The 24,499-nt window shown below is 39.4% G+C and overlaps 1 protein-coding gene across 2 annotated transcripts in view; it reads right to left on the bottom strand.

The window, feature by feature from the left end:
- Nucleotides 1-673: 673 nt before the first annotated feature.
- Nucleotides 674-24,499, bottom strand: part of LOC115568062 (cathepsin L1-like) — a 29,826-nt gene continuing 6,000 nt past the window's right edge. Inside the window, exons 5-8 of one of the 2 annotated variants that reach the window (XM_030395112.1) lie at nucleotides 21,742-21,966; nucleotides 15,224-15,389; nucleotides 9,306-9,408; nucleotides 674-942 (exon numbers count right to left, since the gene is read on the bottom strand). In XM_030395112.1, coding sequence (XP_030250972.1) covers nucleotides 843-942; nucleotides 9,306-9,408; nucleotides 15,224-15,389; nucleotides 21,742-21,966 — 594 coding nt within the window. In that variant the 3' untranslated portion in view covers nucleotides 674-842. Of the gene's footprint in view, nucleotides 943-4,659; nucleotides 5,507-9,249; nucleotides 9,409-15,223; nucleotides 15,390-21,741; nucleotides 21,967-24,499 lie in introns of those variants that run through there. The other variant, XR_003981325.1, reaches the window with a different exon arrangement.

A 24,499-nucleotide genomic window follows, 5' to 3' on the forward strand; every position in this document is an offset into this window, starting at 1 on the left:
CTGATCTGGGGATGTTCTTCACAGTTTGGACCCCTCTGTTCCAAGGAAGGTAAATCTTAACGTTAAGATACAATCAGGACCCTCTCAGGTGTCACAAGATGAAGAAGAGCAGTCCTGAGAGATAATGATGAGAACAGGAACTTGTTGGAAACAGCATTGATGAGTAAGAAGAATTTCCTCTGTTTTTAAAGGCCTATGAAAAGTTTGAAATTAATGTTTTAATTCCAAAGAAAAAATGTCAGTTCCTGCAATCATTAAAAAAACAAAAGGACCCTTTTCTCAAGACATATCAGTCCTTTATTGAAATATAGGCTATAAACCAACCAGTAATAAATATAAACCTTGGTTTTAGATGTTTATACTGTTCAGTGGTTTGTGTTTGTCTCTTTCCTCGTCCAGCATGGAAAAGCCTTTTTTCTGTTTAGTTTTGTAGTGCTTCATGCAACTTCAATAGGGAGTTTTGGGTTAAATTTGGCAATCAATGATAATTATTAATTAGGACAAACAATAAGACAAAATTGGATTGTGTAGCTAGCTGGGAAGCGTTGCGTCACAGTTCCTGGCACTAACTGAGCATGAATACTAGCAGGACTAAAGGACTTTCTGTAGCTCAATGTTTCAACTAGAGGGTCAACGAGAGGATTCGTACAAACACACAGTCAGATACAAACAAGTGAGGCCAGAGATGATAAACTGTAACATTTAATGACATTTTTGTCATAGTTACATAAAAAGTAGTAAAAGTAGCAAAAGTAAGAAAAAAGAAAAATACTGAAATCAGTGTGAATAATAACTTTAAAAGATATTGTTTAAAAAAGAAAAGGAGAACAGAGGCAATGCAGCTACATGGTGGGGTATAAGGCGTACTGAGTGATGCCACACTGGTCGTTCTTGTTGCGTGCCATCCGGATGTAGCCCTGATCTCCCCAGTCGGTTCCCCAGCTGCACGAGAAGAGAATATAATTAAAGGGATACAAGATTTTTTGAAATGTGATTAGTAAACATCCATGTAAAGTAAAAAAATGAATGCAAACAAATCAAAAAGTTAAATTGATTTGACAAAACATAGATCCACAAATGTATATTTCATGGCATATTAAAAATAATATTTATAATAACTTTATTTGTATAGCACTTTTAAAAAGAGAGTATAAAAAATGCTTTGACAAAACAAAGCAAGAATATAACTACAAATACAAAGGATGATAAAAATAGATTGCATGAAATGTTGAAGTAACAGAGGTAATGATACAAATTAATAGGTTAAAAAATAAGTAGGTTAAATAATAGAAATGGAATAGATAAAGTAGACGAAATAAAAGAAATGGAATAAATAAGATATGACAGATATTAAACTCAGGACGGTTGGTGTAAAAATAAACATAAAAAAAGGACCACGTCACATAAAGGCTGGTCTATAAAAATGGGTTTTAAGAAGTGATTTAAAAGAAGTTACCAATCCTGCGAGCCTTATCTCCTCAGGCAGGGCGTTCCAAAGTTGAGGGGCCTTTATGGCGAAGGTACGATCACCTTTAGTTATTAGTCTCAACTTTGGAACAGTTAGGAGGGCCCCGCCTGAGGATCTAAGGCTGTGAGCTAGCTCGTAGGGGATTAAAATATCTGTAATATAGCTTGGAGCCAGACCTGAGTGTGCTTTAAAAGTGATCAGTGAAATCTTAAAATTAATTCGAAAACGTACAGGGAGCCAATGGAGAGAAGCCAATACTTGAGTGATTTGTTGACATCTGTTAAAACCAGTTAGAAGCCTAGCTGCTGAATTCTGAACCAGTTGGAGGTATACACACAAACACATGCAGGCATCTATGAAAACACCTCGTGATTCCCTCATCCCTGTACCTTTTGAAAATCAACTCCTTGTACCTTTTTTTTTTTTTTTAACTGGCACATGCGTGGACGTTGCTTTAGCTCCGTGCTCATTAGGGATGTATATTGATAAGGATTTAGCGATTCCGATGCTTTATCGATTCCTGCTTATGTACAAGTAGTACATGAGTACAGAAAAGAATACAACCTGGTTTATTAAAATTAATCTCAGGTTTATTAATATAAATCTTAATTATTCACTGCTGAGAACAAACAATACTCAAATGAGTAAAATGAATCCACAAGTCAAGTAGCTATTGGCTAAGGATAATCCCATAGAGGGACAAACAAGGAATGGGCAGGGCTGGGCTGATTAACCATTCGTAACCATTCATTTTTATCATTATCACACAACGTTAGCCAGTTGTTTAATTTTATCTGCTGTGCTAGTGCTAGCACTGGTGCTGCAAGTGCGTCAAACACACGGCATTGCTGGAGTATAATACTGTGACATATTAGTTGTATTACCGCCTTTGGCGCGCAGATCCCTCTTACAGGTATTACAGGTGACGATCCCTGAGGTGTCGTCCTTCGTTGTGAAATGCAGCCAGACTTTGGATCGTTTTGTGTGTGTGACGTCATCGCAAATTTGCGAGTGGGGTACGTTTGTATATAGTGCCGGTGCAGCCCGGGAAGAATCGATAGTGGAATTGTAAAGGGATTTTGTTAGCGATTCCCAAGAATCGTTTGACTCAGAACCGGTTCCCAAACAAAACCGGTTAACGATGCGCATCCCTAGCGCTCATACCATTCCACAATTACACACCACCGACTGAAATGCACGTACTTTTTAATAGTCATATAAACAGTTAGCATCTTGAAATTAAACCTTTCCCTCAAATTATAAGTTTCTGAATATTACCTGGTAGTAGTTTGTTTCTTGCTTTAAATGTTATTTTATATTCAACCAGGTCAATGAACTTTATGCACAGGAATAACAATAAGTTATTTGATGAGAATATTGACAGAAGATGCTCAATCACCACACACACAGTTTAATCTTCCAGAACTAATGCATCTGTAATTAATGAGTATTATAATTCAAATATGTAAATATTTTGTTTTAAACATGACATTTGTCCACTGGCGTGACTGTCCGGTGTAGTGTTGCTTATCTTTAAACTACAGTAATTAAATGAAAAATAAGTCTAAATACATAAAAATATTTGTATAGATGTTATAGTAGTGTTACCTTAATGAAACTAAAGGTTAAGTCTTAAGGTCCCCATTTAGAATAATTATGACACATTACATTTTGTCCGCAAAACTGGTGTCCACCTGGTGTGACGCCGTTCTGTAGATATAAAACAGGCTTTAATTTGGGCACCCTATTACCGAAAGGGGCCCATCTTCATCCAGGAAGTACAGTAGACCTCACTGGAGCACATGAACTGCACACAAGGTGAGTTCTGTCTCAAATATTTCCATAATATTGCTATTTCCGTGCACTGTAACTGTATCCGTTATGCAGTCCTTTGGTGTGACGTAATTTAAGTATTGATCTGAAATTTTTGATCAATGTATATTGATTGACTATTGAAAATAGTGTAAACCTTAACACTGTTAGTCAGGATTGACGACTGTCTCTCATAGGTAGGCCGTAAACTGGCCTTGATCTTGAAAACGTCCACTGGTGTGACAGCATTGTCCTATAGTGTGACATGAATCAGTGTCACACTGGTGGAAATTGCTGTCACACCAGTGGATGTAGGCTCTATCCAGGGGTACAAAACCATCACTCTCTCCCTCCCTCCCTCCTAACCTCCCCCAACCTCCCTCCCTATCAATCTCCCCTCTTCCAACTTCTCCCCTTTCTTACCTCCTTCGCTCCTAACTTCCTTCCACCTCCCAACTTTCTATCCCCTTCTTACTAATTTTCAATGGGACTGCATGGTGCACTTTTACGATAGCATCAAAATCTCTATTTTTAAAACAGTAAGAAGGCTCGACCCAACATGAAACTTTGCTCGTAGTATCACCAGGGTCTCTACACATGAACACAAGCATTGAGAACATTGTTTGTGTGCACAGAGTTTACTAAAAAGGTTTTTGAACAACTCATGTTAGCAGTAGCTTCTTCTCATGGCAGCCCAGGTGTACTCGGGGATCGACAAGTCTGGGTAGAGTGTATGTGGTTCAGTTGAGCTACGTGTAGAGACCCTGGTGATACTACGAGCAAAGTTTCATGTTGTGTTGAGTCCTCTTAGTGTTTTAAAAATAGAGATTTTGATGCTATCGTAAAAATGCCTCAGCACTCCATTGAAAATGAGTTTGAGCCGAAAACGAAAATATGGTCAATCTTAAAAGTGTCTCGTTCGTAATTATGCATTTACACGAAGCCTAGGTTACATTTTGGCAAGAGTTTCACTTTAAGGCTAGTTTGAGATCCACATTGTAAGTGAAGAGAGACTGAATAAATTGTTCAATGAATTTTACCCAAACAATAGTTTGTTTTTTAGGTCAATTCCATTTATGGTTATGAAATGTGACAAGAGGCTATTTGAAAAAAGATTTTACTTGAGTTGTATGAAAAATGTGACAATTAAATACAGAGAACAGTTTTAACTTTTTATCCCATATAACCTTTAACAAAACTTTTATGTTTTTATTTTAGTGAATTTTAAAATAAATTTGAACAAGAAAAGTAATAAGCTAGGTCAATTTTGTTTACATGTTCATGTTATGTTGCTAAATGTAACAATGGCTCCCAAGTCTTTTTTATTGGAATGTTGGTTTCTTCTATCTTCTGACTTTATTGTACAAAAACATTTGAACTTGAAGTTGTAAATTCATTTTAATGAATGTGAGCAAGAAATAATAAATGTGACTTTGTACAAAGCAGGGGCAAACCAGTACATTTTGTTGTCCAATGGTGCGATGGAATGTCCTGCGGTGTGACAAACTGAATTATAAGTGGAAAAGGTTTTTTAATGCACAAATTTCATGTAAAAAAGTGTTGAATAGTATAATAATGATATCATCACTATGTACAGATAAGGATGGAATGAAGCTTCATTAGGTGTTATACAAATTATAATGAATATAATCCAGACGTTTGGGTAAAGTCCCTATGTGTACATCTTATAGTAGGATAATAACATGATTGTGAATTTTTATTGGTTACTTTTGATGTGGGAATATAATTAGGACAAATTGATAGGGATTGTGCATAATTGTCTTATCTGTCACACAATCTCTGAATTTAATATTAACATTGAAAGTGTTGTCACACCGGTGGACAATATTTAGGACTACCACACAAAAAAGTTAAAATGCAAAATAAAGGGGGACACATTCAGTTTTGAGTTATTCACATATTAAGCAAGATAATTATATGTCATTTGACATACATTTTAGAAATATATTTTTTCCACTTTGGATACATACATACCATTTTAATCCCAAATTGGGAAATTCTTTTTATCACTCACATTACACACAAGTGCACACACACACACGCAGTGTAGGGGAGATGAGCGAAGGGGATGCCACGGCGCCCAACGAGCAGTGTTGGGGGTCGGTGCCTTGCCCAAGGGCACTTCGGCAATGCCCAGGATGTAAACCAGCATTCTCCAACTGCCAGTCCACATTGTTCTTTTTTGGTCCGAGTGAGACTGAGCTACACTGTAAAAAATGTCTGTAGAAATTACGGTAAAAAACTGTCAATAGCAACAGTAAAATACCGTAAAATAAAAAAATTGTATATCACTGTAGTAAATACATTAAAGAAATGTATTTACACAAAGAATTACCGTAAATCAAGAAACAGTAAATAACTTAAATTTTACAGCCTTACTAAGTAGAAAATATGGAATTTACTGTGAATGTTATAAAAAGTTTGCTAAATTCACGGTAAAATACCGTAATGTCACAAGCATGTAATTACCCTAAAATTGACGGTATCATTCTGTCTGAATTACAGATTTTGCTGATGTTAACGTTTAAATTTACGGTACACAACCATTGAATCATACCATCATTTGTATAGAAAGTAGAATGTTAAAAAGTATGGTATATTTAGGCAATACATCAGGACAGGCCGTGGTATTTGCTTATTATATCCCAGTTAAGGGGCATTGTTCGGGCCGACACAAAGCACTTAATGCAATAGAAAACTATAAATGTTGTATTATTGTCAAAACACAGTGAATTAAGATAAGATTAACTTTATTGTCCCACAGGAAAACATAGGCCTACAACAATCGTTAGAGTTTATCATATAGAGTTTTATTGCAACATTGTTAACACATCCTTTTTAAATAATATGGAAGCCCATTTCCGCCACTTGATGAAAAAAAATTATGAGATACTAAGTCAAAATTATGAGATACTAAGTCAAAGTATCTCATAATTTTTGTCAAGTGGCGGAAATGGGCTTCCATAAAATAATAGTATATTTTATTTTATATCTTTCTTTTGTATAGTGAAAACACAATTTCTATTTTTATTTTATTCTTGTACATGTCCTTTTTTTATTATATGTAAAACATGACAATGAAAACGTTGTTGTGTTTGTAGTTGTTCGTGTCAATAAAGCTTTATTGAATTGAGGAGAGAGACAGAGAGAACGACAGAGAGAGAGAGAAAGAGAGAGAGAGAGAGAGAGAGAGAGATGACTTTTGATGAAATTTTGAATTTCAGTTCACCGCCATTGCTTCGCGCCCACAGGAGCAGTGTTTGTTGTTGTGACAGAGAGACAGACACACAGCTAGATAGATAGATAGATAGATAGATAGATAGATAGATAGATAGATACAGACAGAGAAGAGAGAGAGAGAAAGAGAGAGAGAGAGAGAGAGAGAGGACCGCGAGTTAACGGAAGCTTGAAATTTCAGGTCACCGCCATTTCTTCGCGCCCACAGGAGCAGAGTCTCTTCTTCAGGTAAGCACATTCACAGCTCATTGAGACTGTCTGATTAACGTTAGCTAGCCGCAGAGCCACGTTAGCTCTTATTCGTTGACTTTCAAGCAGAGGAGTTCAGGTAGCTATATCTTAAAAGTTGCTGGACATGTCACTATCTGCTTTTTGCAGAATAAAAGAGTCACTTAAGGGCTCTGAGAAGTCGTTAGCTACAGCTAACGTTGCTAATGCTAGAAAAATGTTTAGCTGTAACTTCTGTAGCAAGTCGGTTAAGACTTTGATAATGGAGAAACTGGTTTACTCTTAATAAAAGATGATACAAGGAGACTTGGATGTATTACGAAGGAAACATTTATTGACACTTGATCTAGGCGAATTCAAAGATAACATAACAAGTGAGAATGATCCCTTTAACACCTTAGCCATACAATTTTTTAACAAATAATTTCACCTTCTCCACAGCACGGTGCAGCTGGATAATGTAAGGCAATCAACTTTGCAGGAATGCGGTATGGCCAGTACTCTGATTCGTCGTCATCGTTATCAGCACTCAGCTTCAGTGAGTACATTTAAATAGATTGGCTTCTGAACTGGTGCTGCCATTAAATGTTTTGTTTCTTCATACCTGTCAAATACTTACATGGCCACATCAATAATTATGTCTCCCATATATGTCTACTACCCTGTTATCTGGAGTTCCTTAAGGGTAAATCCTCAGAACTATCCTTAAAAAAATCAAAATCACTGATTTGATGTCACATCCAAAGGATTGTGTGTTTTCAGCTGTAGTCTCCACAGTTTCTCCCTCAGTCTCTCTCAATCTATTAGATCTGCTAAATCTGTTAACTGTTTTAAGCGCCTCCTGAAATCATATTTATAGGATGGCCTTTTTATGAGATTTTTTAAACCTAAAAACCTTCATTCACCATTTAATTTTTTTTCTGTTCCAACTTCTTTAATTAATGTTTTGTTTTTTGTTGTTGTTGTTGCGGGAAGCACTTTGCAACAGTGTAAGTGCTATATAATAATAATTATCATTAACAATGTTTTCTTTGTTTTCTTTCTTTGTCTGGTTGCAGAGAGATTCATGCCAGTCCACAGTAAACACCTTGTTGAAGACTGCTGGTGAATTTTCAAGCAGGAATGATGACAACACCTGCCCAAAGTTCCAGTTTCCTTCACATTGTAACATGTCTGTATGAGACTCTGTCCCACCTGTCTTCAGTCAAGTCTGGACCCAATGACTCAAACACCAGTCTTGTCAAGGCTAATTAGAGGTAAGCTATGGTTTATGTCAGTGTAGCAAATGAGTAGATGCAAGCACTCAAACTACACTCAATCGATCTCCCTCAAGTGAACGGTGCCAACAGCTTCATACAAACATACAGTAGAAAAAAAAAAAATCAGTATTATGGACAGGATTCAGGATTTAGGCTGCAATTCGACAAGGGTGAAACAAATACTGATTATCACTTAGTCCTGAAAAGTGGCTGTTTCTACTTTTCACACTAATACAATAAAATAAATGAAATACTCCTGATGACCTGCAAAACTACACTCCAGAGTGCTGGTTTCATTCTATGTATAGCTCATTGGAGCTCAGTTTAACAGCAGAAGGCTGAATTTATCTCTGTAGGCATCATGCTCAGGCACTGCATCAATCTAACCTTTGCTTTGTTTCTTTTTTTCTGGCTGCAGAGAGGATCATGCCAGTCTACAGTGGACACCAGATGGACAACACATGAGTCTTCAAGCAGAACTGGTGACTGCTGAATGCTTTAAGTTCCAGTTTCTTGAACACCATGTCCATGTTAAGAGCCCTCTTCAGCCAAGTCTGGACTCAGTGACTCATTAGTGTTGATCAACACAGGGCAAGTGGCTCCTTTTTTCATGACGTTTATTTCTTCTACCATGGACTATCCTTCATATGTATGGACACACACTGTCTTTTGAAGATGTCAACACTGCCTTGTGAGTATACTGGACAAGTTCTGTTTTTCAAAGAGAATGTGTATATGCAAAGAGATGTTCTTAAAGTTTATCAATTATAGTCTGTACTTTGGTTTACAATGGGCTTAATTGGTTATTTCCTTTATAATTTACCATTTGCATTTGCTGACTGTAAAATCTACGCCAACAAACTGTAATTCCATGTGTGTTGTACCGTATTTTTTACGGTGAAATTCTGGCAACCACAGCTGCCAGTATTTTACCGTAGTTGAACTTTGCAATAAAATACCGTAATATATCTTACAGTTTTACCGTGTTTTTTCACTGATGGACTGTAATTAGGTTTACAGTATATATGTTATTTTTAAAAGAATTTACCGTAAACAGGTTTATATGATAACTGTTATTTTTACAGCAAATTACCGTAAACAAATAACAGTTCTCTACTGTGAAATTTACAGTTACATTGTGACCGTATTTTCTACGGTAAAGTTCTGGCAACCACAGCTGCCAGTATTTTACCGTAAATTCTACAGAATTTTTTTTACAGTGTATTGCCACCCCCAAGTGTGTCCATGTAGAAGGTTTTGGGGCAGCAGAAACATCTCACCTGTTCTTTACCAGCCAGTAGTCTTTTCTTTTCAGCGTGCCGTAGCCCACAGCTAACACAGCGTGGGTTACATTCTTGGTGCAGCATGGGTCATTGTACACTCCTGAAAAAGGCAGAGGTGAAAATAGTAATATTAAATGAATGCCATTATATTCAAGTTTTATAATATATATGTATTTTTTTTTTTTTCAAAAAGGAACAGTTTATCCAAAAATAAATCCAAATCGGGTGAAGTTTCGTAGTCCAAAAAAATTCTGGAGCAAAAATAACCCAAAAAATGAACATTAAATGGGTCCATGCAGCTTGTCTGGTGTAATCTAAGTGTTTGGAAGACACGAAATGTTTTTTTACACCCTTCATTAAGCTAAAAACATTACTTGTGTCAGGTTTTGGTTTAAAAAGGGGAATACTCAGGAAGAAGCAGGTGGACCCAAACGCAGTTAAACAGGAGGCAGACAGGAGACAGATTACCCTCCCTAAAAGGAAATGAAAAGATCATCTGTACTCTATGGGATTGTTTTTTTTGTTTTGATTTATTCTTTTCTTTTTTTCAAATAATTGCCATTGTAATTTATCTCTTGATTCATTCTCTTGATTCTCTTGATTCATTTCAATTTATTTCTTGATTCATTGCTTAATTACTTATTTTGGTTATTTTGTCTTAATTTTGTTTTTTTTTCTCACATTAATTCATTTGTTTTATTTTGATAAGATACATTTAATTTTACTTCTTTATTTTAATGGTGAGGTTCTCGATAAGCCCTCCCAGGGTTTCAAACCTCTCCAGCACTGATTCATTGTAGTTTATCATTATCTATTATTAGGGCTGTAACGATACACCAAACTCACGATTCAGTTTGTATCACGATTTTTGACCCACGGTTTGATACAAACCTCGATTTTTTAGAACAAAATTAAACATTTTATTTTTGTAACATTTCAATAACTTCTGTATGAAACTCGTCTGATAGTACCAGAGGCGCAGTACTGGTAAACTGAACCAGTGTGAATGGATGAGCCAGCTGCGCATATGGAGGGCTGTCTAACAGTCTGATGACTGCACAGGTCCCTCACTCAACTAAATAAACAGAAATGTCCCACAAAGCAATGTTACAGGACCAAACAGTAAGTAACGTAGTAACTGTAACTGTCTTTGGCAACTTATATGAGGAAAAAGATACCACAGATATAGTGGAGAAGTGTCCGTCCTCCCACCTGTCCTACCGACTCTTCGCAACATTTCTGCCGGAAAAACAGCGTCCGTCACCGGCAAAAAACTTCAACTCACCGAGTGTTTGTGATGAAAAAAAATCTCCGCGACCGTCAGCCCTCTGGACTGAGACTTCAGTGAACTTTCGGAAAATAGCTTCCATCCTGCGAAAAGACAGGGTTATTGACACGTGTCACGCCTCTTTAGGAGCTGCAGCTCCGGCTTTCTGTGTGAATTCACAGCAGTACGGCGGAGATGCTACGCTCTGTGTGAATCACCATCGGCGGAGAATTGGTCAACCGCGGCTGCGGCTTTTATGCATCTTTTCCTGGTTCTTCTTCACTCCAGCGGTGCTTCGCTCTGAATGAACGACCATCGGCGGAGAATTGATGAACCACCTGTGGTGTTAAAGGGATAGTTCGTTTTTTTTTTAAGTGGGGTCATATAAAGTACATATCTATAGTCGATCTGTTTCCTACCGTAATCACCCATCAGCGCAGCCTCAGTTTGGAGAAGTAGAGAGCCGCTCCAGCCCAGACGCTCAGCTTTGTACTGCAGTGAACGGGGTTCAGCAAAAAAGCGAAATTAACCACCTAAAACAAGACTCACCTAAAAAAATTTATATCAGTTCAAGTGTACGTTGTATAGGTCAAATTCATACCGCTTTACATCGCTGTCAGACCGCGCTTTCTTTTGGCACTACATTTTCTCAACCACAGAACCTCTGTATCCCTACGCATTCGCGTAACTGGGCAACAGCTAATCTGCGAGCGCCGGCTGGACGAGAGGTTTGCTTTCGATAAAAACAAAACTTAACTTTCCGTATCCTTCCACATTAGCGCTCATGCGTAGGGATACGGGGGTTCTGCAGTTGAGAAAATGTAGTGCCAAAAGAAAGCGCAGTCTGACGGCGATGTAAAGCGGTGTGAATTTTACCTATACAACGTACACTTGACCTGATATAGATTTTTTTAGGTGAGCCTTGTTTCAGGTGGTTAATTTCGCTTTTTTGCTGAACCCCGTTCACTGCAGTACAAAGCTGAGCCTCTGGGCTGGAGCGGCTCTCTACTTCTCCAAACTGAGGCTGCGCTGAGCGGTGATTACGGTAGGAAACAGATCGACTATAGATATGTACTTTATATGACCCCACTTCAAAAAACCTGAACTATCCCTTTAATGCGTCGTCTCTGTGTGAAATGGGCTACTTATTGTTACTCATAGCGCTGGATCTGGACAGGAACATGTGTCGCGATTCTGCCTTCTCACACCGCGAGACAGGTTCGTGGATCTGAGTGTCGCGATTTCGGTTTTGATACGTGTGTCGTTACAGCCCTATCTATTATACATATTTTTTTCTTTTATGTGATATACTCTTTGTTTGTAATGTTTTATTAAAGTGCAAACAACAAACAAACAAACAAGATCAGGGGAAAAGAAAAAAAGCAAGCTTTATTCTTAAAGCTGAATGCAAACAAAACCAAGAAACACAAAGAAAAGAGTCAAGAGTCCAAAAAATAAAGTAGCAAAACAGCAAGACAAAACAGTTCGGCAAAGTAAAAAGAAAAAGGCAAAGTTCAAATCATAAAATGCAAAATACAAAACTCAAAATCCAACACCAAATACCAAGAGTCACAAAAGGAGGCAAGGCAGGAAACTTTGACGAGGGGCATCACAAGGACGGAATCAGGAACAGGCTCAGAAGCAATGCAGACAGAAACATTCAGAAGACATACAATGACCAGACAAGGAGTGAAGGAAACACACAGACTAAATACACAGACACTGATTACCAACGAGGAACAGGTGCGGAGAGAGAGGAGGGAGGAAGCCAGGTGTGGTAACGAAGGGGAGGAGCACAGAGGAGAAAAACGAAGAGGGAACAAGGCTGACAGACAGAGGGAGACAGAGGGCAGACCACAGAAAACAGAACAGGGAGAACTAAAAGGCACATGAGGCATGAAAAATCCAACAAAACACAACACAAAATCCGGAATCCTGACAACTGGGGCTCACCCATCTGAAGTGTGTGCACGCTGTGCACACTGTACAAGCTGTATGGAGACATTTTATGTTTTTTTTTCTGTTGTTTTTTTCTGTTTTCAAGGGCTGGGTACCCGTACCCGCAGATACCTTGACTTCAATACTGGTTTCTGAACTATATTTTTTCCCCGATATCAATTTTATGAAATTCATTGAACTAAATATTACATGTCTTTGGGTCTAACCTAATGTTTTTTCCTGCATGCCTCGAGACAACCAATTACCAGCACTGTTTGATATTGGCAGAACAAGTATACAGCACACTTATTGGCTCACTGACACTGATGAGATTAACTCTTTATAGGTATTGAAATTTTGATATTGAATGACAAGACAATTTTTGTATAGCAATGTACAGCCAGTGTTGGGAAAGTTCACTTTCTACATGAACTAGTTCAAAGTTCAGTTCACACATTTTAAGATGAACTAGTTCAGTTCATAGTTCATAATTTGACCTAGGTTCACAGTTCCAAAAATGAACTAGTTCACAGTTCTTTTTTTTCCCAATATGTTGCTGTGAGCTATTATTTTTCAAAATTATTACCACAGCCCATATAGAACCACAGACAGCAATTATTTGATCAGTTTTAACACTGAAACTGCAGCTCTCCGACAATATACTGCAAAACCAGGTTGTCCAACTGCGGCTGGGAGATGAAGACAGCGGAGCTGCTACTGTACGCCGTTGAGGTATCTGGATGGCAACACATTCTGATGACTAATTGTTTCTCCTTATGTGAGTTAGGGAATGCAGACAGAGTGAGACTCACAGCTCCAAGGGTCCTAGAGTAGTTTTTCAGCTGTATGAGTGTGAAAGGTTAGTCATCATAAAGTACTAAACCTGAGGTTGGCCCGCATGCCAAATGGTGGGAGATGCCCAAACGTGTATGTTACCGTAGAAGGATAGAGGTGTCAATTTGGGGAGAAGACCTTAGCCAAGTTGGAGATGAGCAGGGAGACAGGTCAACTGCTCTTTTAGTCTACTGGATAATTTACCAAAGTGACCAATTAGAGCGGCTGTAGCTCAGTGGGTAGAGCTGAGGACTAGTGACCGGAAGGTCGCTGGTTCGAATCCCTGGCTCCCCAGGGCGGGACTGAGTTACAAGCCGAAGCATCCTTGAGCAAGATGCTGAACCCCAACCCCAACACTGCTCCTGATGCGCAGTTGGCACCTTCGTGGCAGCCACTGCCATCAGTAGTACCCTGGCCTTCGCCCATAGAGTCACTAAAGGTGGTATAAAAGCGGTAACATCACCCGCATGGATAAAGCGGAAGAAAAAAAAAGAACGACGACCAATTAGAAGAAGTGGGTGTGTACTGGAAAAGTGACTCTAAAAACCCTTGCATAGGAAAAGAAAGAGGGTGGCACTTGGTAGAACTCCTAAGATCGAAGGCTGATAGGAGTTCTGATAGAGCAGAGGGCAAAGCATTTTGGCCTTGCTGAATACTTTTATCAACATACTACTCGCCGACACTTTTGATGAAGAGTGCCCAGAAACCACACCGTTGATGTGATTTGGGTGGTAGAGGATCTGGTTTGGCTCGCTGTTGCCGTCTTTTGATTTTTTTTATTCACTTGCACATGCCTTGAAAGGCTTGCCGAGTGCTTTAGTTCAATGTGCCGTTTCAGGTTTGCTTTTGATATTGTTGAAGTACGGAGTTGCTTCTTGAAACCCAGCGGGCAAAGTTTACACAAAAAGGTCAGATTGTTCCCACCTGGATCATCACTTACCTTTTCATAAAATTGTTTTAAGTAATCATACGAAGATGCTGTATAAATGGTGGAGGCAGAGTCTGAGGTAGTGCTGCTGCCTTCATTTGTTTTTGCCTCCATGCTTCGCATGTTGATGACACATGCAGCAGTGCGACTCTGTGGTGGCTGGTGTTGCCAGATTGAGTGTTTTTTTTAAAGGCCTGTTTACGGTGTGTTTTAGCCGGGTTTTCGCCTGGAAGGCTCTATAGAAATCTGCCACTCACTTGAACAAAGTTAAACTGTGAGAGAGCGCCGCTCACAAACGCCAGAATGAACGCGTTCACAATAACATTCATCAGGCAGAAATACAGTACGTTCAGTTCACATTTGGCCAAAATATGAACGAGTTCATGAACGATCGTTCACTAAATGCGTTTAGGCACAACACTGTGTATAGAAATTTGGTCAGTGCCATTCAAGTATCAAATTTCAATACCCAGCTCTGAACAAGTCTCAAGCTACTTCCGTTGTTCAGCAGAATGCTGCAAAATTGTTTTACTATGAGGCTCCAGAAATATTTTGAGGACTAAGAAACTTCTACTGACTTCCCACCTGCATTGGGTTGAGTAAATAATGACTGAATTTTGCTTTTCAGGCAAATTTATTGTACATTTTTTATCAGTTATCAAATGTATTTTTGATTCACTGGGTTGTTTAAGAAAACTTTAAAGTAAGGGAAATTTGCGCTGAGAAGCAGTGTTTTCATCACTGTAGTCAGGTCAGAGGTTAAGAGACTTTCAAGGAGTGTTAACTTGAGTTTTTTGTATTAATATGAAAGATTGATATGTGAGAATATATATGGTGTACATGATCTTTATTTTATGTTACATCAACAATCTTATTTGATCTAGTTTTTAGTTGTATCTATGACTCAAGCAAAGATGAAGCCTTTGCAGCTGATCATGTGCAACGTACCACTCTTGTAGAATTCAAATTTGGGTCGCGAGGCGTCCACTGCCACTGAAATGGGTCCGATGGTGCCGAGCGCCTGCTTCAGAGCCTTCTCGTTGCCCTGAGGCAGCAAGATGTAACCGGAGCAGTTTGCAGCATGGTAGCGGGAGTCGTAGCTGCATTTTGATTCCTGCAGTAAGAAGACAAACTGGGGTTAAAGTTGATGATTTACACTGGACCTGTTTTTAAATATATCTGATGGTACTCAAAAAAACACCTACTTAGGAAACCAACACAGTTCTTAAATGTGTCTTGTGAACTGATATGATATGAAGTTGGCTCGAGGCACAACTTTACCAACCAACTTGGGTGATTATGTCCATGTATGAAAAATATTATGTTATTATTAATTTTCTCGGCTTCTGTTGATACTTTTACATGTGAAAGTGAAAGGGTTGGACTTAACTTCTTGTACACCCACATCGTTGTCTCATACAGGAATTTCTTAACTGTAAACCTGAGTTTGCTCTGAATTTCCCAGATACACCATGTTTCCTCTTAAAAAACACCATGTTTCAATTTCTTGTAGTGGATTATAACAACAACACAGTAATATTCAGTACTTCCTGTTTTATTTGGGTTAAAGCCCTGCAGAGAGAACAACAATCTTCCTCCTTTAAAGTTGAATAACCAAGCAGCCCCTCCAGTGCCGCTGCTAGCCTTTTTGCTGCCCTAAGCATAATTACTTTATAATGCCCCCCTCCGAGAAAAAAACCATTTGTTTTTGCCAGTTTAACTTTTTATTACGAAACATATAATTCAATACCAATAACACAGTATCAGCATCACAAAATAACACCTAAGAACAATAAAACGAAAAAGGAAACTCTTTGTAAACACAGTACACAGATCAGGTCACGCAGGTCTCTACATTGTCACCTGCTGATGGACTTGATGACATGACTTGTGCTTTCAGAGGTGGTTCTCTGCTGTGTACCTGTCCCTAAACTGCTGGTTGGGGTGGTTGATCAGGGCTTGGTACTGTTGTGGAGTCCACAGACCTGCTGGCCGGATGGGGTTGATGTGTGCCTGAACTGCTGGTAGATGGTTGCTCGTCGTCTGTATCTTCCTCTTAGCCACCTGCTCCTCCTTGTACTATCTTAGCATTGACCCTGCATTAATTTAGAAATACCAAGAAAAAGGATCGGTATAGAAAGAGACGAAATATTCTAACAAAGAATCTTATACCGAAAATAATTATAAACATTTAAAACTGAAAGCATGCAGCCAAGGAGCTCTTATTACTTATTTATCAGCTATTTGATAAATCTGATCTAATCTAATATAAAAGCATAATAGAAATAGTTGCACTATTGCACACAATTCAATGATAATGTTTGCTTTATATCATTCATAATGACATTTTATTTTTATATCTTACCTACAGAAATAAAAGCAAAATGATACACCTTACACAAGACTACATTTCTGAGTCTTTAACATTATTTACCATTTAAATATGGTCACAAGAGCAATTTGTCTACTACAAAACGTTTTGCTATTTCACCAACAGATATCGTCTATGCTTTTGCATCCTGACATAAATGCATTCAAAACACCAGTTCATTTTGTCATGTAGCCTAGCTTCTGTCACATTCAGATGCAGTAGCAGTAACACTAAAAGTCTGAGTTCTTCAGACTTCACATTATCAAGAGCCATTTTCTGTCCCATTGCACATCCGACACCTCACCTAATGTGTGTGAGAGACTGTAGCCTACATTTTGCTGAATTCTACTGAATGACAATCCTAAAGATGGTGGTGGGTTTATTATCCATTGCAAACCCAAAATATGCGTTCTCAAATGACACTATGCCAGGTAAACTTTGCTAGATGCCTGGCTAAAGACTATTAATCGCACGCTAACTGTTACACGGTAATAAATGGTCTGAAGCAAGAGGAATTGTTAGCCTACCTTGTGCACTGACTGCTAACTTTTACTGAGAGAGTATTGACCACTGTCACGTCAAAATAAACCATAAACTACTGCTCAATATCTAAAGTAAAGTAACAGCTAGCTGGCGTCAGTTACTTGTAAAATGCATATGTAATGTTTAACAGTAAAATCTCAATTTAGCTTGCACTTAAGTTATCACATATTTGAGTTTGCTAACATTGGCAATAACGTCAGCTAGTTCGAGGTGTATGCTGGGCTGGTATTTAAGAATGATTAAGCATGGACTTACCTGCAAGTGATGCACGGGCATCATCTAGCAGTTTCTTCTTCTTTCTTTTCTCTGCTTCTGACCCCTGCTGTCTTTTCGAGGCCATTTCCAAAGAAGTTGACTTACTGTCAACCTTTGTCAGGAGCAGGCACATGCACACATAAGGCCCTATGGGTGCTTGAGCCCCTGCCCTTTTTGTCTCGTACTGTAAAGTGCCCTTTTTGTGTGTTTTTTTTAATGAATACATAAATTCCTGTCGTGTAAAGGGATGTCAAAAAACGGTATAGAAACGCCCCTGTTATCTACCGTACGTATTTCGTACGTTATATGGTGTTGTGAGCAGTGTTGCCAGATATCTTGAGAGAAACAAGAAAGCGGGCCTATGAAAACAAGCCCAAAACAAGCGACTTCTCCATTAGTGGTAAAAAAAAAAAAAAAAAAGAACAAAAAAAACAGAGAGATTATTACACTTTGCACACACACAAATATCACCCTGAATCCAGAAATATCATCGTATTTATTACTGTTTTTATATGTTATGACCCTTTTTTGTTTTAGCTCCAGGATTTCAAATCAATATGACATGCAATACAATAGGAAGAGGAACACTTTAACAAGAAGCCCAAAAACCCGCAACCCACGACTACCAATACTTATAAGCGACTCTACAGAAAAACAAGCCCAAAGTTGCTTATAATAAGCAGACTTGGCAACTGTAGTTGTGAGTGTGTTGAGCCTAAAAGCTGCTTCTCTGTCCGCTGCCGCTCTGCTCTGTCTTCGAACGGTCGCTACTTTCAAATTAAAAGTCCCCCGCTAAGAACCCAGTTCTAAACTCCAAGGGGGTGCAATGTAAAGCTCTTATTTTGAAGAAAAAGAGGGAGAGAGAGAAGCCGATGCCTCATCAGAACTCCATCATGCACATAGACCAGACGTGACAGTGGAGCGACTTGAACCTTTGTGCGTTATAAATCTATTTACATAACTTCTTTGTGGGGGCTAACAAGTCGCCTTCTACTTATTCAACGTGCTTAAATATGAGTCATATTTCAGAAGAGTGTCCATTTGTGCTTGTTAAAGCGAAACTCTCGCCAAAAAGCAACCAAGGCTTTATTTGGGATTGAATATGAGTCAAACCTTCGTGTAAAAGCATAATTATGACGAAAGAGGCACTTTTAAGATTTACCATAGTTTCAGTTTTGGGCACGTTCATTTTGAACAGGAGAGCTAGGGGCATGATACGCTAGCATCAAAATCTCTATTTTTAAAACACTAAGAAGGCTCGACACAACATGAAACTTTGCTTGTAGTATCACCAGGGTCTCTACACATGAACACGAGCATTGAGAACATTGTTTGTGTACACAGAGTTTATGAAAAAGAAGAACTCACGTTAGCTGCTGCATCTCCTGCGCATCGCCGTCATGCCAGACAAAAAGCGTCGATCCCTGCCTTGTTTGGTGACTAAAAGTTCAAAACTCCAAAGGCTTCCTTGGGCTGCCCGCCCAGGGGAAAAAAAACATCCAACCTTTTTTTATATCAAGACCTGCAACCATGGCCGTAACTAGCTATGAAGTACCCGAGGTAAATACCTTGGTTACTATTTCCTGGGATTTTTTTTAAAAATATACATTTTATGAAAAAATTATGAAAATCTAATTCACAGAAAGATCACAAATTATATTAACCGTTACCGCCGACAATCAGGAGTTGTGTTTCTAAAAAAAAAAAAAAGGAGTTGTGTTTCTGCTTATGAAGTCTCGTAACCTTTAGCCTCACGCCGCAGCGCGTCATGTGTACCGGTACTGACTGGACATGTTTTGGTTTTGGGGTGAAGAAGAAGAGATTCTCTGCGTGTGATGAGACCTAAATGAGAGGTAAGGAAAAAACATACTCGCCAGTTTCGCGCATCTGTCATGATAATAGTTTTGTTGAAACAAAAAGAAAACACTATTTTGCAGCAGCTGCATGTACTTGCCCAAGACAAATTTCAACTCGGGGGACAATAAAGTTTATCTCATCTCATCGTCATGTCATCTCACTAGCTAACGTTAGCTAGTGTAATGTAAGGAGAAGGAGGGGGACAGCTCTCTATTCCGAAACACCTCCACTCCGACACCCCGCTGTTCCGAACCCCCCCCATTCCGAAACACCGCTGTTTCGACCCCCCCGCCCCCTCAGCTGTCCATGGTGCTGAACCGGGTGACGTTGTTTACACTCTGCGTTGTGGCTTGTCTGTAAAAACGTCTGTCTGTCCTTTTTATGTACTTTCAGTGAGTTGAACCCGCTGGAGACAGGATCCAGAAGGTCAATAATATATACAGTATCTGAGAGTGCCAAAAATTAATAAAAATCCAGTCAACAACATCATGTGATTTTGTATTTGTGTAATTGCACAGTTTAAAACACTATTTATTTTACTTTTTATTCATAAATAAGTGCTCAAAATTGTTTTGCTTGCGCGCTTTGCGCGCTCACATGGTTTGTACCTCACTAGTTTCATAACCCTGGTTATGGCCCTGCCTGCAACTGTAATGTTTTCATGGTCAAAGTTGGACAATTTAAAGGTAAGTGTCACACCGCGGTGAGGAATGTCCTGTCTTGGGTTTTTTGTCTTGTGAATTTCATGTTTTATTTTGAAAAGTAACTCTCCTCTCGTTTCAGGTCACTTGCCCTTCCTCTTGGGTCTGATGTCTCCCCTAATCCCTGATTGTTTCCACCTGTGCTCCCTTCCCTGGTGTATATATTGTCTTTGTCTTCCCCTGTCTTGTCGCCAGAGTATTTCGTCGTGTCATGAATCTCCAGCCTTTCACAGCCTTGCCACAGAGTTGCCTTGAATTTGATAAGTATTGCCTTGCTTGTTTTTCTGTTTCCTTGTATGCCACTGACAAAGAGTGATTTTGATAACGTTTTTGGTCAGTTGTGAACCTTTTTTTGTTTTCTAGATAGCTATAGCCTTTTGTTCTTCCCTCCCTGTGGAGCGCTTTGATTTTGCAATTATTCTCAGCACAGTGTAGAGTAGATAATTTTATAGCCTTTTGTCCTTTTCCTCCTCGAGAGCGATTTTCTGTCGGTGTAACGTTTCTTAGTTTTTTCATTATTAAACCAGTGTAGTGTTTGTTTCTTGTTTCTCCTCCTTTGGGAGCGAATTTCAGTTTCTCGTCCTGTTTATTGTTTTCTTGTCTTTCCTCTGTCTGTTGACGAGGTAGAGTTTAAAGCCATTTGGTTGTCACTGATTCTGAAGAAGATACAAGTGTTACAGAATAAAAGCCTGTCATACTCGTTCTCTGACTGCATTTGAGTCCTCATTTCGCCAGGCCTGACAGTAAGATGATTGGTTATTTGACTAGTTTAGCACATACTGCACTGTCTCACACCACGCCATCCGCCACAGCTGCCACAAGGACATTTTCAACCTTTGGAACCATTGGTGTGTATACTACAATATTACTGATATGTGTTTAACTCCTTCAATGGCTGATTGCATTCCGGCGCCGTGCCGGGGGGAAAAAAAAACAGGTTTGCCCACATACAGTTCTCTGGATCTAACAGAGGCGCAACTTTTACTCAATCACACAAACGATACTACGTCTACTAGCCAATCAGAAATACGGTGGGGGCGGGCCTTGGCCAAACAGATTGATCCAGAAAGCAGTCGCTCCACGTGCTGTTGAATCTGGGTTTTCCATACTGGCAACGCACACCGTAGTGTCAGGATGGACCGCAAATTCATGAAGCCAGGGGGAGACACTATAGATGTCGACAAAGGCATTAAGAACAAATGGCGCTGGGCTTGGATAGAATAGGTGGGTAGCGATGGCCCGGACCCGCTGCCACGCCCCCCTCACGTACACCCCCGTCGGCATGGAAACATTTTCAGGCTCAGGATTTTTTTTTGCAGTTCCTCAAGTTCTCCTGAATGAGTAAGCAATAACCGTCACACACCTGGGGATGATTGGGTAATCGAAGGAAAATGATTTCTCTCAGTGGCGCTCTGCTGGTGGCTTGTTTACTTAAATGCATCTGCCACAGAAATGAAACGGCAAACTCAGGCCAGAGTGCTGCCAATTCTGTTATCATCTGTGAGTAACAGCAACTTCTAATGATGTCCTGACAGAGACTATATTTGGGAACCAGACCTTTTGTTATAGTTTTTAATGACTTCCCACATTTGTCTGCCCGTCTATAACCATGAAGCGATCAGATTTGTTTCCCACATGCCCTAACCACATACTCAAGAATCCAAGTTGAATGGATTTAGCCTTCCCCTCCCTTTGATGCATCTTTCAGCAGCAGTAGCAGGATTAAATCAGTGACTCACCTTTCCTAGGTAGGGGTATGAAGCGTCAGAGTCGATGCCCTGGTTGTAGATGACATACTGGAAGGCTTTGTGCATCCAGCCACCTTTGCAGCCGAGGTTGCCGTATTTAAACGAACAGTCCACCAGGTTCTGGGGGCTCAGGTCCACCAGCTTCCCAGTCTTCTTGAATAACTGGCCCTCCAAAGCTCCTACAGCACTGAAAGCCCAGCAGGAACCGCAGTCACCCTGGATACGAAATGAGTGGAGTTAAACAACGCAAAAAAACAAGATGCAGTAGCTTCAAACTTAAATGAAACACTTTTCACATTTCCATGTTTGGCAGCACAGACAGGGCAGTTGGAGTTGAAGTGGTCAAAGAAGTCTACTGACTGACTCTATTGTTCATCAAATATAGTTAACATGTTGCACAGAACAGAAGGAAGTCCAAAATCAATACTTGCGTGTCTCTGGTTGATACTCATCAGCAGTGTTGCCACAGTTACCTTTAAAAAGTAACCCGACTACTGATTACTGACTACTCCTTTAAAAAGTAACTTAGTTACTCTACTGATTACTTGTTTTTAAAAGTAACTAAGTTAGATTACAAGTTACTTTATTAGTTACATTCAGCAGGTAACGACCCCCCCTCCCCCCATAAACATTCAGCGTGGCCTTCAGATTTCTGTCCTTCTCCAGGTAGGAAGAAAAAGATGTTCTGTAAGGCAGCACGGCGTTGATAGTAGTGGAATCGTGTTTATGATGGTACGACACGAGGGCGACTCAACTGTGTTTAAGCACAACATTTCCTCTACAACATACTGCGTGACCAACTTCTTCAACTCTCCCCTGCTTACTTGTTTTGAACCTTAGTCCAGCTTTTGTTGCTTGCAGACGTCGAGGCCCTGGCTTTGCTCGCTGCTCTCCACCAGGTGGAACTTGCTCTGTTAACTGTGCTGCAACTTCAAATTTGACAAAGTGTTTTTGAAGCTTGATAGTACTTTGTATTCCAGCTACAAAACACGCATTTTTCTCTTCCCTCCATTGTTTGTGTTCGCTGCGTGGTGTAACACGTGAGTTGTCCTCGTGCTGAAAAACGTGATTTGTCGTGTACGTGTCGTGTACGTGACATCACTCCCGGAGAAGCAAGAAGAAAGCAAAAATATATATACTTTAGTGAGGAAAATGACGAGAATAATAGTAACGCATAGTCACTTGAATAAGTAACTTTAATCTGATAACTGCTTTGGAAATATTAACGCTTAGATTACTCGTTACTGGAAAAAGTAGTCAGTGGTCAGTTACTAAGTAACGCGTTACTGGCATCACTGCTCATCATCACAGCACAAGTTTGTAATAAATGTCTTTTGTTTTTTTTACTCTGGAAGCAATTTGCCTTGAGATTTTTTTTTCATTCCTCTGCATTGTAAAATTTTTAAATTCTACACTTCTCATATATTTTTCACAAGACATTAAGATTTCTCATTAGTCATCATGTCTTCAACTTCTTACCACTGACATTTGTCTGTAACTTCAAGAAATGAAGCTGTTAGAACAAAGAATTATGTGAGAAATGGTCTTTGTCATAGAAATAATATTTATATAGGAGTAGCTGTGTAGTTCTTTAAATAACTTTTTTTTTACGTCAACAACTCAAAAGCTACAATAATGCAGTCAGAAAGGCACGAATTTCCCATTTCTCACAACTCATCACCAACCATAAAAACAACCCCCGACTCCTCTTCTCCACTTTTAATATTTTAACAGGTTCTAGCTCTAATAAAGTTTTTAACACCCACAGATGATCTTTGCGAGAACTTTGCAGACCACTTCAGAACCAAAATCAAGGACATCTGATCCTGCCTCTTATCCCATCAAGTTTTATCTGTTAACACATCTGAACTGTTGTCCTTGCCTGAGGAAACACTGGAGAGTTTTGCCCTGGTTGATGCAAGGACACTTGGTCGAGTATTCTTCCAAGTAAACCCAACAACCTGCCTTTTAGACCCAATTCCCACATCAATCTTAAAATCATTTTATGGATTCTTTGAGGAACAGTTTTTAAACATCATGAACTGCTCTCTTCAGACGGGTGTCTTTCCCACCGCCTTCAAAACGGCAGTGGTGAAGCCCCTTCTTAAGAAGAGCAACCTAGACCCCAACGTTTTTGATAACTACCGACCTGTATCCAACTTACCGTTTTTAAGTAAAATTTTAGAAAAACTGGTTTTTAACCAAGTTAATGACTTTTTAAACAGAAATAACATCTTAGAGAAACATCAGTCTCGTTTTAGGAGAAACCACAGTACCGAGACAGCACTTTTAAAGATTTTAAATGACATCAGATGGAATTTAGATAACAAAAAGCTCACAGTGTTGGTTCTACTGGATCTAAGCGCTGCTTTTGATACAGTAGACCATCACATTTTATTAAATAGACTCAGCCATCTGGTCGGCCTCTCTGGTACTGTCCTCAACTGGTTTTGTTCCTATCTCACAGATCAATGCTTTTATGTAAGTATGGATACATGCTCCTCAGGAACCCATGAAATTGGATGTGGGGTTCCCCAAGGGTCAATTTTAGGTCCACTTCTTTTTAACCTTTACATGCTTCCTCTTGGGGATGTCATCAGGAGACACGGCATCAGCTTCCATAGTTACGCTGATGATACACAACTGTACATTGCCGTGTCTCCTGAGGACACAGAGCAAATTGATGCCCTTCTTAACTGCATTGTAGACATCAAGTCATGGATGGCAGTGAATTTCCTACAGCTCAACC

The sequence above is a fragment of the Sparus aurata genome, chromosome 17 (assembly GCF_900880675.1).
Source record: "Sparus aurata chromosome 17, fSpaAur1.1, whole genome shotgun sequence".
NCBI classification, from domain to species: Eukaryota; Metazoa; Chordata; class Actinopteri; order Spariformes; family Sparidae; genus Sparus; species Sparus aurata.